This window comes from Ziziphus jujuba, chromosome 2 (genome assembly GCF_031755915.1).
Source record: "Ziziphus jujuba cultivar Dongzao chromosome 2, ASM3175591v1".
Lineage (NCBI taxonomy): Eukaryota > Viridiplantae > Streptophyta > Magnoliopsida > Rosales > Rhamnaceae > Ziziphus > Ziziphus jujuba.
This window is the reverse complement of record NC_083380.1, coordinates 28,838,905-28,857,503: the sequence shown is the minus strand read 5'-3', so window position 1 is coordinate 28,857,503 and position 18,599 is coordinate 28,838,905. Positions and strand designations below refer to the sequence as shown.

The 18,599-nt window shown below is 33.2% G+C and overlaps 1 protein-coding gene and 1 pseudogene across 1 annotated transcript; one reads left to right on the top strand and one right to left on the bottom strand.

Moving 5' to 3' along the window:
• Nucleotides 1–3,302: 3,302 nt before the first annotated feature.
• Nucleotides 3,303–7,225, bottom strand: LOC107415624 (putative disease resistance RPP13-like protein 1). Its single transcript, XM_060814235.1, has 2 exons — nt 3,912–7,225; nt 3,303–3,607 (listed from the first exon to the last, which is right to left on the bottom strand). Exon 1 carries the CDS (start codon nt 6,641–6,643, stop codon nt 4,103–4,105), a length of 2,541 nt encoding a protein of 846 aa, XP_060670218.1. The 5' UTR covers nt 6,644–7,225; the 3' UTR covers nt 3,303–3,607; nt 3,912–4,102.
• A 5,064-nt stretch (nt 7,226–12,289) lies between these two features.
• On the top strand, nt 12,290–14,166 carry LOC107434791 (protein NRT1/ PTR FAMILY 2.8-like; annotated as a pseudogene).
• Nucleotides 14,167–18,599: the final 4,433 nt, after the last annotated feature.

Sequence of the window (18,599 nt, the reverse complement as noted above, 5' to 3'; positions counted from 1 at the left end):
GATTCCACTCGGCCGACCCATGTCTGCAAGCTCAAGAAAGCCATATACGGGTTAAAGCAAGCCCCCCGAGCATGGTATACAGAATTGAAGAACTTCCTTCTCTCATATGGGTTTGTCAATTCTATATCTGATGCTTCTCTGTTTACTTTTCACCATTCAGACACCATTCTTTATCTGCTGGTATATGTGGATGATATTCTTTTGACTGGAAATAACTCTTCTGCTCTCTCTACCTTTGTTAAAGCTCTTTCGAATGCCTTCTCTCTTAAAGATCTTGGTGGTTTGAATTTTTTTCTTGGAGTTGAGGTAACTTCACGCACAGATGGCCTACTTCTGACACAAAGAAAATACATTCATGATCTCTTGGCTAAGACACATATGCTAGATGCGAAAGAAGTTTCCACGCCAATGTCAACCTCTGCTACTCTAACTCTCACGGATGGAACTAATCTGACCGATGCCACTCAGTATCGCCAGGTTGTTGGAAGTCTTCAATATCTATCTCTGACTCGGCCTGATGTTTCATTTGCTGTTAATAAATTGTCTCAATTTATGCATAAGCCTACTGAAACTCACTGGGCTGCTGTCAAAAGACTTCTTCGGTATCTTAAAGGTACCAGTTCCTTTGGTTTATTTCTTACACGTAACTCTTCCACCTCTCTTCATGCCTTTTGCGATGCTGATTGGGCCGGTAATAAGGACGACAGTACTTCAACCTCTGCCTATGTCATGTATCTTGGTTCCAACCCAATTTCTTGGATGTCCAAGAAGCAACGTACGGTCTCTCGTTCCTCTACTGAAGCTGAGTACCGCTCGGTTGCTACTGCTACATCTGAATTATGCTGGCTTCGATCTTTGTTATCTGAGTTAAAATTAGCTATACCTCAAGTTCCAGTCATCTATTGTGATAATGTGAGTGCTACGTACATTTGTGCCAACCCTGTTCTTCACTCTAAGATGAAACATATCAAGGTTGACTTCCACTTTGTCCGTGAAAAGGTGTCTCAAGGTGATCTGCGTGTGTGTCACATTTCCAGCAACGAGCAAATTGCTGATGCTCTCACCAAGCCACTGTCCAAACAACGGTTACAGTTTCTTCGATCCAAGCTAAGTGTTCTTTCCACACTTAGCTTGAGGGGGCATGATAGAGATTAGTAGTTCACGTGAGTCTATCTTCAAGATTCCCTTATCTTATTATCTGTTACCAACTGTATCTGTATATAAATATTAGTGTCTTATTCAATAATAAAACAACATTTTATTATTAGTCAACAATAACTTTCTTAATTGAAAGTGAGAGCAATAGGTTTGTGTTAGATCATGTTAAAGCTGTTTCTTTGTTTTTTAACGTATTTTTTTATTATTAGTTATTGTTTCCTTGAATTATTTCGAGGTAAGGTCACATGTCTTTGCCTTGAAAGTCTTACAGCAGTACTGGCTCCCAACTTGTACAATAACAAAATAAATTCTATTAAACAATTGGCATGCGCTTCATCTTTGTGTTAAATAATATCCAATTATGCACTTCGTTTTTTAAAAGAAAACAATTTGTTGCTAAAATCGAGGTTTGATCTAAGTGTACTCCACTTTCTTTGCAATTGCCATCTGAAAGATTATTAGTCAAGTAGCTAAAGTTTGAAAATGAATAAATTAGCAAAAGTTGACAAAGAACACATGCGCTGTTTAGTGCCCCAATAAAGAAATAACATTTAGAACCTTTTTATTAGAAAAATAAAATAAAAAATAAAAAAGCTCGTTTATGATGATTTACAAAACTAAAAATGTTTTTAGTAATCATGGCATTAAAAAAATAGTAATTAATTAAATATTTAATGAAATGAGATAAAGTATTCTAACAAATTGAGAAATAAAATTATAATGGATTTGTTATTCATATATTTTTAAAAAGGAGTAAACGAAAAGAATACCAAAAAAAGAAAAAATAAATTGAAGAGGACATATATTGAAAAAAAAAAAAAAAAAACACAGGATCATGAAGGAACCTTGTTGTTTTATGTTTTTGTTTTTTGCTTGAAATTTGGTGAAATCTTGTGGCATGAATCATTGAATTGATCAAATTAAGGACTAGAGCATGGTTTCAATTCTATGATTTCTAAGCTTATGTTTGGTAATCAAATTAAGGACTAGAGCTTGGTTTCGATTCTATGATTTCTAAGCATATATCTGCTAAAGCTTTTTTGTTTTTTTGGTCAAAAAGCTAATCTCGTATGCTTCCAGCTGGTAATACTCCAAGTGGTTTAGTGACACGTATAAGTAAGTTGCCACGTCATAAACAGCTCACGTACCTCGATGATTTTTACACGCGTTTCTTCATCCTTTTTCATACAAATCTTAACCTCAGAGAAAAACTAACCCACTTTTCCCAAGCTTCTACTGTTTTGACTTTCTCTGTCTAAGAAAATTTATTTTTCTTTAAGCTAGTCATGAAATGCTGGACTTTCTAACTCTATAACGGATTGTAATTGTGGCCAAAATTTTCTTGTTTTGATTTTCGCTTTCCATCTTTGGGTAGCCATTTGCTGCTCTTCATCTCCAGTCATATTCAGAATGTAGGACAAATTTACAATTATTAACCCATAAAAAATAAATAGAAAAAATAACCTTTTCAAGTCGGTGAGTTTTAATTTGTTCTCATGGAGATGCAGAACCCATGAACCACAACCATGGAAGAAGAAAGGAGGTTGTAATTGAAAAAAAAAAAAATGATAATAACTAACTGATATGATAAGATTTTGAGAACATGGGTTAGTTTTCTGGCTTAAGTTCAAAGTTTGGCAGAGTTATGCTTAGTTTGGATGTCAGAAAATTTGAAAGAAAAATTGAGGGAAAAAAAAAAAAAAAAGAAGAGGAAAAAAATATGAAATTTTCTATTGTGCTTGGTTATTCAAAAATTTTAGGTAAAAAAATAATTAGAGAGAATAACTACGAATTCCGCTGCTGTCTATAGATTATAGAAAGAAAAGTGAATGAGGTTACACTTTTATCTTTATTCATTCAATCCGATTTGAGTAAAATGTTAATTTTGTAAGCATTAATAAAAGGAATTCCAATAATTTAGTAATGTTAAAAGGATAATTTAGTAACGTTAAAAAACCAACATAACTTATGGTTACTGTTAAAAATGCATTATCCCTTTGCCATTATATCAGCAACACAAAGTGGTGCCCTTTTCCAATTTGTTTTTGTGCTAAAGATACCAAATATCCCTTTATTACAAGTTTTTTGAACAGAAAAATCAAAACACATTGATATTTAGAAATAAAATAATTTCAAATTGAAAATGGACAGTCAAAAAATCAGGAAACTCTGCCCTGATTATTAAATCTCTCTCTGTTATATATATTTATATGAAAAAGCAGTAAATGAAATGTTGAAAAGAAGAAGAAGAAACAAAGAAAGAAAAGAAGTTTTACAGGTTGTTGTTATTACATAAATTAAATTCTCTTACCTATTCAATGGGCTTAGAGTTCTGTGTTAATATGCTGGTTTAGAGCCTAACATGTCCTCTCTTATCCTTCAAGGCCGTGGTTGTGTTTGATGATTTTTTAACTATTTGTCATTCTGATTATCAAGTCAAATAATCTACCTGTTCAAAATCGAAATTTTGTTATAAACTCATAGAGGTGAAACTTTTTCTATCAATGGGAGGATATACATTTTAATACGTAAAAGAAAACACAAGTTCACAGCTAGAACTGAATTTATACTTATAAATGAAACATCAATTATAATTGACAAACATTGAGTTATACAAAATATTGAGTCAAAGCATTCATACATATAACCATTCTGGAAAAAGAAACCATGTTTTATACACAATAAACACTGGTCTAGAAAAAAAAAAAAACGAAAAAGAAAAAACACCGGCTTAAAATGTAAACAACAATTACCAATTCCTTCGCATATAGAAAGCACTCTACTCAACTCCTCTGCAACTTGAATGGGATGCATCAGAGATCACATATCCGCAATAACACAAGTGACTGTTCTAAGGGAGACGATAAGTCAGTTTGAAAAATGCAGCTCACTTGATTCCTTCGTTTCCTTGAACACACGCATCATGACTCTGGACATATGCATACTAATCTGAGAGTGAAGCCACCAGGTCGGGACTTGTATCTTTTATTCCAAGAGTTTCCAAGGATGGAAGATAATCAGGTAAGCATGATGCCCCTTTTAGCTTCGGACAATCCCCCAACCGAAGCTTCTTCAAGTTTGTGAAAACTCCGCCATCCTCCGCTTCTACGAATGCCCACTCCTTCCACTCTTCCATTCTTGAAAAGTGTAAAAATTTCAAAGACTTGAATGGCTTAGTGATAACAGAGTCGTCACTATAAAATTCATCCCCTATCCTCACCACCTTATCCAATCCCATAATCCGAAGTTTTTCCAGAGAAAGTAACTGTCCCAGTGGAGGCAACATGAAACAGTTTTTACAATCGATAAGATTCACCTCTTTCATACAGGAAAATGAAGGACTTCCAACCCAATCCGAGAACGTTGTACCTCCATAATTGTAAATACATAGTTCCTTGAGATCTGAATGAGGTTGGAGTCCATCAAGAACCTTCCGGGCTTCAACTGAACCGCCAATATCACCATTCCATTCTAATTCCAATGCTGTAATATGCTTTTTATCTATCAAATTTGCCTCCCAAGCATCTTCAACATTTACAACATTCTCAAGTCCTTCAATACCAAAATCACCATGTAGATCATTAAGCTTGCCCAACTCTTTAATATTGGCTCCGCTATCTTTGCCTACAACAAACTTTGTTAACTTTTGCAGATTTTCCAATTTGGACATTTGACGTGGCAGCTCTCGTACACCTGTCAGACTAATGTCGAGACAACGCAGATTGATAAGATCATTGTTGATCCATAACTGAGTAAGTTTCCTACATCCATACAATATCAGCGTATGCAACTCGTGCAATTGGCATATTGTGTCAGGTAACTTTTCAATTGAACTATAACTTAAGTCCAAATACCTTAGATGCTTCAAATTGCCAATTGAATCCGGCAACGAAGTAAGCCGAGAACAAAACCTCAACAATAATGTCTGCAAATTATATAGAGTACCAATTTTATCAGGTATTTCTTCAAGGCCAGAATAAGATAAATCCAAATATCTCAAGAGCTTCAAATTGCAGATTGAATTTAATAACTCCATCTTGATTGGAGCGTCATAGACTCCAATCCCAATTTGTGGAGAGAAAGAAAGCACTCTTAAGAATTGCATTGATCGCAAATGTTCGACATTATGCATCTCCAAATACAGTAGTGTGCGCAATACTTTGTTTTCATACAAATCCTTTAATATCTTTTCATCAGTAATATTGCATTCCAAACATGAGATATGACGAGCATTCTTTATAAGAACATCCGAGGACTTATCTGTTAAGCTCAAACAACATTCTCCCGATGCAAACATTGCCAAATCATTCACAAGATCATGCATAGTAATTAAATGTTCACATCCTCTCCAATATTTGAAAAATGATCTAGACACAAGATCTTTAACATATTCTTCTCCAACCTCTTCTAGTGTTTTTGTTTTGTGGGGTTGCAAGAGATCTTGTGCCATCCACCACAAAATCAAATATTTATTATCAATTGTATAATCCTTGGGGAAAATGGAGCAGTAAGCAAAGCATCGCTTCAAATAAGGAGGTAAATAATAGTAGCTAAGCCATAATGCTGGAAGAATATTGTCCTCACGCAAATTCCATATATCGTTATTTAGTACATTTTTCCAATCTTTGATATCTTGTACAGAGTGCAAAAGGCTACCAAGTGATTTGACCGCCAAAGGAAGACCATTGCATTTTTGGACAATTTGTCTACCAATTACTTCCAACTCTCGATCAACACTGGGCTCTACATTACCAAAGGCATGCTTTTTAAACAATTTCCAACAATCTTCCTCTGGTATTATTTGCAAATCATGCTTGGGGAGAGTACCCAAATCGGATGCAACTTTAGCACTGCGTGTTGTAACAATGATCTTGCTTCCATGTGCGGTAGATTCAAATGAACTTTTCAAGTCACACCACCGTTTATGATCCACGTTCCACACATCGTCAAGAACCAAGAGGACTTTTTTGCCATTTAAAAACTCCTTCAATTTAAGTTGAAGTTTAAATGCTTCATCGACTGTAGAACTTAATGAATTAGCAACCTCCTCATAAATTTTTTTTGTCAACGTCAACACATCAGATTCTTCAGACACCGTAATCCATGCTTTAATGTTAAAAGGTTTCTCCATGACCTTATCATCAACTTCCTTGTAAACAAGCTGGGCAAGCGTGGTCTTGCCCATCCCACCCATCCCTACAATGGGAAGCACAGATAATTTATCACCATCAACCTCATCAGATAACAAAAAATCAATGACGGCTTGCTTATCAGCATCCCTCCCATAGATATCAGATTCTTCCACCCAAGGAGTTGCACATGCTCTTTGAAAAGATGTGATAGGTTGAGCACCAACTTCACTCAAACCAAGATGTTGCTTTTGGTCCACAATATGTATAAGTGTGCCAAGGATGTCTTTTATCCTCTGATCTACATCCTTAACATTTAGTCTAGACGAGATGAAGTTACGTACCTTGAACAACATTGCACCGGTTCTAGAAGACTGAGACTGACGACCTTCAATCTCGCATCGCAAAGCTGCAGTGTTAATCTCATCCACCAAGTCTTCGGCGTTGTGGACTGCATCGTTAAGCTTTCGAATCCACTTTCTGACTTTTGAGTCACTGACTTGCTTCTTCTCGGCATCATTCAGGACTCCTTTAGCAGAGAGTAACGTGGTGTCCAACTTTTAGAGCAGCCCAGCATCAACTTTGTTCCGACGAACAAAGTCCATGATCGAACCGATCCTACCAGAAAGCACTTCCAGCGAAACCGTGAGAAAATCTCCACCAACAACTTCACCAGCCATGGTTGATTAGTTTTTGGTATTCAGGAATAAGGAAACAAGCTGTATATTTGAATTGCAAAAGCAAAGAAATTGTGAGAGTAACAGCTTTATGATCTGTTAACCCCTAATAAAATGATAGCAAATTTAGAATCTGAAAATGAGAGATCTGGAATTGATATATAGTGGACGTGTATACTCAGCCCCGAAACTCTGATCAAGCTTGGAAATATGTCTTACCAAATGGTAGGGAGAGAGGGCAATAATTGGACATGAAGAAAGATGTGGTTTTGTTAAATTACTATATTAGGCCTGAGTATCATATTCTTAGTGGGTCACCCATGATAGTGGCTAAACAACCGGCTTTGAAAGATGGAAAACAAAGGTTCACTGGATTTGGACCGCTAGATTTCACTTTTTTTTTTTTTTTTAACTTTTCTCTCTTAGTGGGGAAAAAAGTCAAAAAGTAATGAATAGCACTCGTACCTGTCGAGACAGCTTTTTTGGTGAATTATCGGAGGAGACAGCGTATGACTAAAGCGAAATAATGCACTGGCAGTCAATACAATTATTGCACATTAGGATTCCTTCGTATTTCTATCACATCTTATTTTGCTTTTTATCGGAAAAAAATATTCTTGGCTAATACATCAAAAGAAAAAAATAAATAAATAAATGATGATGAAAGAAATACTGCAATTAGCAGTCAATACAATTATCGCATTGGATTCTTTCATATTTCCCTCATTGGGCATGTTGTTTTATTAATTTTTTATTATATATAAAATAAACAATATGTTATATTTAATAAAAATTTATTAGATTAATTTATATTGTCGATCTAAATTCATATCAATTTTAAAAATGATTTATTTAAAACAAAAAATAATATATGGAATTAAAATAACTATGTATAAGTCTATGTATGTATTTATATTATTAGTACTTTTGGTTGATAAATTTTAAATACTTAGAATAGGATAGAACAATTTTGATCCCTTTTTTTAAGATTAACGAGACATTTGAAATGGGAATAAGCAAATCCATTCGAATTTCTTAATATATATATATATATATATATCTATAGACTAAAGTTTGTATTTAAGCATTCCATAAATATTATATATTGGCAAATAAAATAAAATAAATATTTATTTTACGCTCTGATCTTTGATTTACTCGAACCCTTGTTTGGCCTCCATTCCCTCTGTTTACAAAACATCATTGCTTGGAATCGCACAGCATCCTGCCAAAAAACTATATTTGTCATTAATATTAGAAAGTTGATTATTCGATAAAAAGTGACGTAGACAAATAAGCTGTGAATAAGTAGACAATGACTTATTTATGAATGGAAAATTATTTTTTTACATTACAATTGAATAATGAATCACTTCTTGCCCGATTAGGCTTCTGATACGCGTAGTTGAGCATAAAGGAGTGAATATTAAAAAAATTTCTAATTATTTTTGGAGGAAAATGATTTTCTCTTAAAAAATGAATTACTTTTGTTGTGTATTTTCTTTTTTCTTTTTCTTTTTTCTTTATACTTTTTTTTTTTTTTTTTTTGCATCTCAATTGAATCTAACATCCAAGAATAGAGAACCATTTATTCCTAAATTTCAAAATCCAATTTTTTATTTTATTTTTCTTTAAAAGAAAAACTTATTCTAACTTTTAGAACCAAGAAAATAGTAAATATTACCTAAAATTAGTTGAAATTTTCTATGTCAATCACAACTTTGCAAATTGCAATAACCCGCAAAGAGAAAAAGCAAAAAAGGATTAGGAGGTCGTAGAGAGATTAACAAAATTAAAAGAAAAAAGTATTGCACTAAAAAAGAAAAAAAAAAAATCTACATATCTACGATCCGAGTGAAGTGAATTAAATCTCATATCCATATCCATACGTATACAAATCATATCTATAACCATGTCTAAGAACATTAAATTTTCAAAAATCATGCCAAAAATAGTGACGTTGAAAGAAAGTAAAAATGTATTAGGGAAACTTAGTAAAAATGTAAGACTTTCATAAAATTTGAAATTGCAATGGGAAGGCAGAGGTAGGAAGGGTAGCGCAAATACCCATTATATATATATATATATATATATATATTGTTTTTGAAAATAGTAAAACACTTATAATTGGAAAAAATATAATTTCACTAAAATTATTGTAATCTCCAGCTTGGTCATTTATACAGCTTGCAATTTACTGTTAAAACAATGTGACTTTTTTTTTTTTTTTTTAGGGTAAACATTAAAACAATGTGACTTGAGTAGTGAGAAAAAAGGGATATTTATACTTTCAGGGGTCCAAAAATTGGAATATTATTGGACACTTTAATATATAGCTATAGTGGATTAGGTGGTAGGAAGTAGATGGATCTATCATATTTGCTTGTAGGTGTTATGGATTCGATTTCTAACAAGCTCCATTTAAGCTTTGATGTAGATTTTACATGTTAAACATTGTGAAAATGGACGATAAGAACAGTTGGATGGTAGTAGATTGGGTAATCTGTAAACTTCTACATGATTATAAAGATATAACTGCTAATGACTTATAGTTTCTCAAAACCTAACCGGGAATACTCACTAAGAAGTTTTTTTTTTTTAAGGAAAAAATAAATAGATAAATTATTTTTTTCTAGAAACAAAAATATGATTGGCTAAGTAATTTGAATATGATGGATAAGTACCTTTAATATGTGATTCAAAGAAAAAAAATGGTAAATAAATGAGCAAATTATACAATTCCGGTCCATAAGACAGCTAAAGAAGTGTCTTTTGGTAAATAGAGCTAAGTAACTATGTCATACAATGGTCTCCACCACAACAGTCCAAGTAAAACCTATCACATCAAATCTGAATTCAAATTGCCATCTTTAATATTAAATTATAATGAAAACAATATGACATATATGGCGTACAATAATTATAAGTTTGAATTTTCATATCGCATAAAATATTAAATATGTATCCAATTTTATTTTAAAATTTTCTTTATATATCTTATTTATGAAAGTACTCTAGAAATAATGTTAAGATGTAATAAAGAAAACATGATCAGTATAATCAAACATCACCCATATTTGATAAATATTAAATTATTTACAAAATAATGAATACATTTGTCCGGGGGGGGGGGGGGGGGGGTGTGGATAGTCTTAAATGTGAAAGGTTTTAGGATGAAATCAATATTCGATGATAAAATAAAATAAAATAAAAAGATTTGGGGCCAGAGTGAGCAGAGAGGACCGAGAGGTTTGCTAAGCAAGTATGATCCGTGATGAAAAAGGTGATGTAAAGGCCAGCTTTACTCATCTATAGGAAATTTTATGAAGAAAATTAAAGTAGGCCATGTTTCAAGAATCCACGGCTATTGAGCTTTAAAAGATGGTGGAAAATGGATTAGGGAGGAAGAGAAAGAAAGGAAAAGATTATTATATTTGCACTTTTTATCTTTATTCAACCAATTCAATTGGAGTAAAATATTAATCTGCAAGCATTACAAAAGAGAAAAGAATATATATTAATTTAGAAATATTTTTTAAAAAGAATCTTTTATTCCCGCTTTTATCTTCAATCCCAAGCAAGAAAGATAATCACCACACGGTCTCTTATTGCAAAAATAATTTTCAACAAAACTTGTGCTAACAGAAGTCCATATGGTATTTGGGGATTAAAAAGCCCACTACGCCCTGTAAATATAGGAGCATGTCATGTATATCGTCTTTGTTACTTGCAACACAAGTTTTGTCCTATAACATTGTTCTTTTGTTTATATTCATAGCAAACAACAAGGACATGTCATGCAATTTCATCATTTTTATAATATTCATCTTCTCTAATCTATATTCTCTTTATTTTCCTATTAAACATGGAAAGAGAGGCAGACCAAGCTCTATTCTTACTTTAATGATTTGACTCGCATGGGGTTATGTAAATTTACAGCAGATATGGGGAATAAGGAATTCATCTAAACGAGTTAAGAATTGAAAATTGAAAAAAATAATAAATAATAGTAATAATGATAGATAAATAAATAAATTCTCATTTTGCTCTTTATTCTTCCTTCTTTTACTTTTTTATTAAAAAAAAAAAGAAAAAGGAAAAAAAATAATACATTTTTCGTTTATTCTTTAATTAAAAAATATACATGCATGTATGTGTTGATATTATCCTTAAAAATTCCCCAAAAAAAAATGTATCTAGTTGTAATTAACCTTAATAATCAAGGGTTTTTTCTTTAATTTTTTTTTTAGTATGACTTTGGAAAATTAATGAAATTATTAAAAGATATGGAGTTAAGGAATAAAACAAATGTTGTTTTCTTTTTCTTTTTTTTTTTATAAGAATTTTTGTCAAAAAATATGTATATATATATATATATTAGATGAGAATGCCATGGACAGCTCAAAAGTTTCTACATAAATTTAGGATCAAGGCCATGAAAAGCTAGTAAATATCACAACCAAAGCTCTAACCATAATTCAAAAAATATGCATTTCTTTCTCTATCTTTTCGTTTTTCACATGTTGCATGAAAGTATTCTGAGTGTATAAGTGGACCTTATACAACTTCTCTCCTACATAAGTCTTTCTTAGTCCGGATAATCAGCTAAAAGATCATCATATATTTAGAAAATTTCTACAATATATATATATATATATATGTGTGTGTGTGTGTGTGTGCGCGCACGTGTGTGTAATGTATATAAGTATGTATAAACTATCTAAACCAGATTAATGGAATATTGCAACTCAAGTGAGAAAAAGTGAGGAAAAAAGAGAGAGCAATAGAAAATGGGAAATGTAAACCATTCTTCTTCTTCTTCTTCAGCAAATGATCATGATCATCATCAAAACCCTCCAATTCTCCATCCTCCTGCTGCTCCAAGATCAAAAGCAGGAGGATGGAAAGCTATCAAATATATTTTGGGTATGTAGATTTTCAAAGAATTATTGATATTTTACATTCTGCAGAAAATGATTTCTTACTGATGATTATTTTATTTTATTGTTATTATTTTTTGGATTCTGTTTTAATGCATCCTATGCGTTTTCATGTTTTCCTCGCTGCTTTTTGAAGGGAACGAGTCATTCGAGAAATTGGCTTCGATGAGCTTGATAGCTAATATTACAGTGTATCTGAATAAGAACTACAATCTGAGTGGTATATTTCTAGTAAATGTGATCAATATATGGAATGGTTTTTCCAACATTTCATCATTAGCTGGTGCTTTTGTTTCTGATACTTACTTGGGCAAGTTTCTTACCCTTCTTTTAGGCTCCATATCCTCTCTTCTGGTAAGAAATTATCTGAATCTTTTTCCACTTTCCATGCGTGACAAATATAGGACTAAAACAGAAACAAAAAATGAACTTGGCAGGTTCAGATCTAGGGGTTAAGTATAAGCCTAGCTAAATCCTGACAGAGACTTGATTCTACTATTAGACTGTCCCCTTAAGACATCGGTTTCCATTAATATTGATGATATCCTATAGTCCCTCTACAATTTTCTCAACCAATGATCCTGAAATTGAATCCATCATATATTGAATGTTTTTGAAGACTTAAAGGATGAAACTTTACTTTTCCCTCTTTCATCAGCCAATACATTTTCATTAATCAATAAGCTTCAATCAGAACAAGAGTTTTGATCCAAAGTAACTATCAGTTTTGTATATAATCAGGAATATGAAATTTGGTTTAATATGATTTTCAGGGCATGGGGACCCTGACTCTAACTGCAGGAATACACCAGTTGAGACCGTCCAGTGTGTGCGCTGATAAATCCCACTGTCCACAGCCCAAAAGTTGGCAGCTCTGTTTCCTTTTCACAGGCCTTGGTTTGTTATCCCTCGGAGCAGGCGGAATTAGACCCTGTAACATTGCCTGTGGTGCTGATAATTTGATACCAAAACAGAGAAAGGAAGAGCTCAATTGGAAAGCTTTTTCAATTGGTGGTACTTCATTTTCACTGTTGCTCTTGGAATAGCACTGACTGCTGTGGTCTACGTCCAGACTGATGTCAGTTGGACTCTTGGATTTGCCATTCCCACAGCCTGCTTTGTTTTGTCCATAACCATTTCTTGATAGGTCGCCACACATATGTTTACGTGAAGCCTCAGGGCAGCATATTTTCAGACATGGTGAAGGTGATCACTGCTGCCTATAGAAAGTACAGAGCCAGTACTAGAACCGGCTCTGAGAAATCCTTTTATAATCCTAACATAACTACTAGATCTAATACAGATGCAGTAAAGCTTCCTCACACTGATAGATTTAAGTTTCTTGATAAGGCTGCTATTATCATTGACCCGAATGAATTACACATCAAGGAATGCCAAAGAATGGTTGGAGATTATGCAGTCTTCAACAAGTGGAACACTTGAAATGCTTGGTAGCAATTGTGCTCGTTTGGGTGATAGCAATTGGTGCTTTCTTGATCGTGGATCAACAGAACACATTTGGGGTCCTCCAAGCATTGCAAATGGATAGATCAATTGGAAGACATTTCAATTTCCCACCAGGTTGGATGAACATCACATCCATGCTTACTCTTTCTGTATGGATCTACATCTATGAGCGCGTTTACATCCCTCAGATGAAAAAAATGACCGGAGAAGGTAAAAGATTGTCAACGAAAGTACGAATCCCGATTGGCATTGTGATGTCAATCCTGTGCACGTTGGTAGCTGGAATTGTTGAAGAACATCGCCGGAACTAAGCTTTGAAACATGGATCATTCATTTCACCGGCAAGTTTCGTGTTGCTATTACCGCAGTTTTGCTTATCCGGTTTGAATGAAGCTTTTGCTGCAGTTGCCATAATGGAGTTCTTTACTATGCAACTTCCAGATAGTATGAGGACTGTGGCAGGGGCGATCTTCTTTCTTTCCTTATCAATTTCGAGCTACTTTGGCACATTCATTGTCAATATCATCCACAAAGTAACATCGAACAAGAGCAACCAGTTGCCATGGTTGGGAGGTCATGATCTTAACAAGATTAGGTTTGATTATTACTACTACTTCATTGCTGCTCTGTGAGCTTTGAATTTTGCATATTTCAATTTCTATGCAAGCAGATAGGTACAGATCAGTTTTCCTATTCCAATGTGAATATTTAACATTAGTTTATAATTTTAATTAGTTAAGCTTTGCTTAATTTGTTAGATGAACATAAACCACTATAGACCTCGGGGAGCTTGCAAGACGAATAAAATCTTGGCTTTTTCCAATTACTAGTTAATCAATTCTTGATTGGGGCTAAAACCCCATTAAATATTTGACTCTGTAATTTGCCTTGAACAATGAGGATCCCCAAATACTTACCCATTTCTTATTGTCTTCGTCTACAAAATACACTATACCACATGAGTATCATTGAAATTTTTTGGTACAGGGAGATTAATCGATTTTATGAATCGCTGGTGTTGTGATGCAACTAATTTAGCTTTCTAGTTCTCTTCTTTAACAAGTGCAACATTATCCCTTTTACTATTAGTTTTATTACAAACATTGAAATTCCTAACAAATCCTAAAGTTTTGTTTGGTACTTCAAAAGAAAGTTAGGAAGGGAAAAAAAAAAAAAAAAAAAAAGAAGAAGAAAGTTTTCCTTCATCTTTGATTACATAAGAAAATGTACTCATTTATTGTCAATATCAATCTTCAAAGTAGGTCCAGGAAGAGTAACCAATTGCCATGATTGAATAGTCATGCTCTTGACAAGATCATACTTGAAAGTCCAGTACTTTTGATTGTGCAAATTGCTTTGTGACTGTGAAATTAAATATTTTCTTTCTTGATATTTAGTAAAACTTCTTTATAATCATACTCTTAGGATTAAATTAATTTTATAAATATGAAGAAGTTATAATTTAGAGGAGGTGTAGTTCATAGTTCTATTGTCTAATAATATTCTATGCAATTTTAAATCAATTAAGTTATATATTTTCTTTATTAAGAAAGAATCCGAAAATAGATTTATTTTAATATTTAAATATACTTTTAAGAAACTAGAAATATTTTAACTTCAACAAAAAAAAAAATAATGGTCATGTTGATAAGTTATTATATATAAATTATTGTTCCAAACAATTTTATATAAATATTTATGTTATGTTAACATAACATACTATAGATAATTATTATTATGCAGAGGCAAAGTTTATGTGAAATTTATTTTTATTTATAACTGATCCAAGTTGAAACCATAATTTTTTACAATTAAATGGAGATTAATCAATTATAAAGTATTATTATAAAAATATTTTTATAAGGTATTATTGTAATGATATTTTATTATAGTAATAGGAGGTGGACATACCTCCACCATATGATCCACGTTAAGCCTGCTATGACAGGTCGCATATAATATTGTGGCATATGCCATAGTTCTGTGATTAACTTGACATTGTCATTTTTTTTCCCCCTTTTTAAAGATCTGCTTGGTGTTTCCTTTTTTTTTTTTTTTTTTTTTTTTAAATAATTCCACTGTTTGAAATAATCAAGCTTTTCAAGGCCACACGGAAAAGGGTTGGAGATGCAAATCAACTTCATAGATGGCATGGCAAAAAAATATTGTTAGTATATATATAATTGAAATACTTAAGTTTAAAAGAAACGTGATATTCTTAGTGTGTATATATATCTATATATTTGAAATACTTACGTGGAAAAGAAATATGATATATATTCATTGCTCAATAAGAAATCTAGAAGATGTGTTTAATTCTTGTACAAAATAAAGCAATGTTGGAAATTTATTTATTTATTTATTTTTTGGCGTGACGTTGGAAACAACAACAACAGATGGCGGTTTGACCAGGGTTATGTTGTGGACAATTACAATATTTATTGACACCAAATAAACTAAAATTGAATTATTTCTGATTCACAATATTTGTCATTGCTATTTGGATGTAATAAGTAGCTAGCGTCCACACTCCGCACAACGGAGCATCCCATCATCAAAGAAAAGTTTATCCGGAAGCAAGGATGTTGAATTAAATAATATTATGAAATCGTAATTTTTATTTTTTATTTTTTATCTATTTCAGTTTATGGGATATTTTGAAGCTAGACACTTCCTAGACTTACATAGTTCTCACCTATTAAAGATTAATATATATTTTTTGATCATAGATATAAAGAATATATTTGAAAAATCAAACTATACAAAAATAAATTTCAATTTAGCAAGATATGCCCATGAAGGAACAGCCAACTAATGAAACTGTTACATTTGTCCATTTCATGAGATTTTAAATTCAAATAATCTTAATGATTAAAAAAAAAAAAAGAAGAAAAGCAAAATATAAACCAATATATATATAGAGAAAGAGCAAAGTTATGGTGTGGATGGTTTTTAACCGTCGTCAATACTCATATACAGAGAAATATTGATGATGGTTTTTTCAAACGAACAAGCAAGGAAATAACAAGAAATGACGCATAGAAGTTTTGCAGTTTTTTGTTGATTAAATAAATTAAATTCTGTTAGCTATTCGATAAGCTTAAAGATATGTGCTGGTATGCTGCAGATACTCTAATAATCAAATCTAATAAACAATCAAGAAAGAGTGAATTGCAAATTATAACCCTGTCAAGGAAAAGAGGCACCAAGAAGGACTATATATCATATGGAAGATTAAAACTCGAATAAAGATAGAGTAAAGTAAATAACGAATTTTATGAGGAGATGCTTGTTGTAACAAAAGTGTAATATGAGAAAGGAAGAGTGCAACATACAGAAAAACAAAGCTGCTGATATATTTCAACTCTATGTAGCTTGTTATCATATGCTTTAAACATCCAGTAAATTGTTGGATCCAGTGTCTTAGATTGGAGTTGTAACACCCCGTCCCAAAGCACGTAGAAATTTTTGCACGTTGACCGTTGACCGAGAGGGTCAAAATTTTGACTTTTTGTTTTGGATGGAATTTTGCATTGACCGAGACACTATTTCAATGTATGTATCGTCTTGAGTTCGTAGACTAGTAGCACATCAAAATCGAAGCTACCGTTTGAAAGTTATGCGTAAGGCAAGTTGCGGTCCAAGCTGTCCAAGGGTGCCAAGTTTGACTTTTTATTTATATAGAATTTCGATTTAACTCTTGTATGGTTGTAAAGTAGTTGTCCATATGAGTCTATAGACTAGTGGCATGCCTAATTTGGACACCAGGTTAAAAAGTTACGGACTCGCAAATTTTTTCAGATATAATACTATTTTATACTATTTTTAATTAAATGGTGTTATTGTGAAAAACGTGCCCCATGTGTCAAGCCCTCAGACTGTCCCGTGAGTGCACATGGCACCCATAGGATGGCTTCTTATTGGCTCAAACCTGTGTGTGGGCCGTATGACACGAGAGAGAGAAAGAGAGCGAGAAGGAGAGAGAGAGAGAGAAGCCACCACCCACGGCCACCCTTCATTCACCGTCATCCACCCCTTTCACCCATACACGCGCCCGACCACCACCTTGCCCCTTCCATTTTTGGCCAGCCCGCCAAATCTCCCAGCCACCCGACCAACGACGGGCCCAGATATGGGCATTTTTTGGTAGCGGTGTCGAAAACTTCCCACCTAGATTTCTCCCCGATCCGGCCTCCGATTGCCTCACCATCGGTCCCATCTGTTCACCCACCCTCCGATCTACATTTCCTCTAAAAATCATGACCAGTGGCCACTGGACGCACGCTGGCAGTGATGGGTTCTGATGACCATGGTGGCTCATTGAGAAGTCGATTTTTCGGCAAGTTTCCAGCTGCACCGCCTATTTTTTCCCACTAGTTCTGACCCCCTGAACCTAGATTTGAGGTCGGTTTCCTCCAACTCACGGCGGTTTGTGAGATCCGAGGATCCAAAACCCGACACATTTTCGACGAGATTTCAGCCGTCTCGAGTCTGAACTCCGGAAAGTAAGACCAGATTCATAATCCTCGTTTCACAAGCTTCGATTCGGTATATCACTCATAAATTTTGGTTGTCGTTTGTGTTCGTTCCCCGGGTACCCATTTGGGAGTTACCCGATTAAAATATTAAAATAATTAGTTTTGTATATTGTGGATATTTTAGATGCACGTGTGGGTAGTGGAGTTGATCCTGCAGAGGATCTCGATTGATACACTTGCTTGAGGTGAGTGACCCACCTTTAAAACTATTTTGGGGTGATTAATTATATTTATTTTGTGTTAATTTAATATTTAGAAAATATGCTCATGTGGTGGAATTTATTTATCACTGTGGTAAATTTGTATTCTCAATTTTGGTGATTTCTTTTATATGTATATATATGCTTATTGATGCTAAATGAAGGTTTGGTTTATTAAGAAATTCTTGATTATTATTATTATTGTGATTTAATTGAATTTATTACGCATGAGCAAGGTGTTTCATTTAATTAATTGTACTTGGATTTTAATATTATTTTTGGGCATGATTCGATTTGAAATATTTCAAGAAAAATATTGGTTTAAGTTTGGTGCTTTCAAATTATATAATTATGCCCTTGAAATATTATTTGATTGATTTTATGATTCGAAAAAAGTTATATGTAAATTATTATTGATGGATTTACGCTGGAGATATTAAAGAAAAATGTGGGAATGTAAATTTGAAAAGTGATATAATTCCCATGGTGA

Excerpts from the sequence above, each read along its gene's own strand:
- LOC107415624 (XM_060814235.1), bottom strand. The coding sequence starts at position 6,643 with ATGTTGTTCAAGGTACGTAACTTCATCTCGTCTAGACTAAATGTTAAG.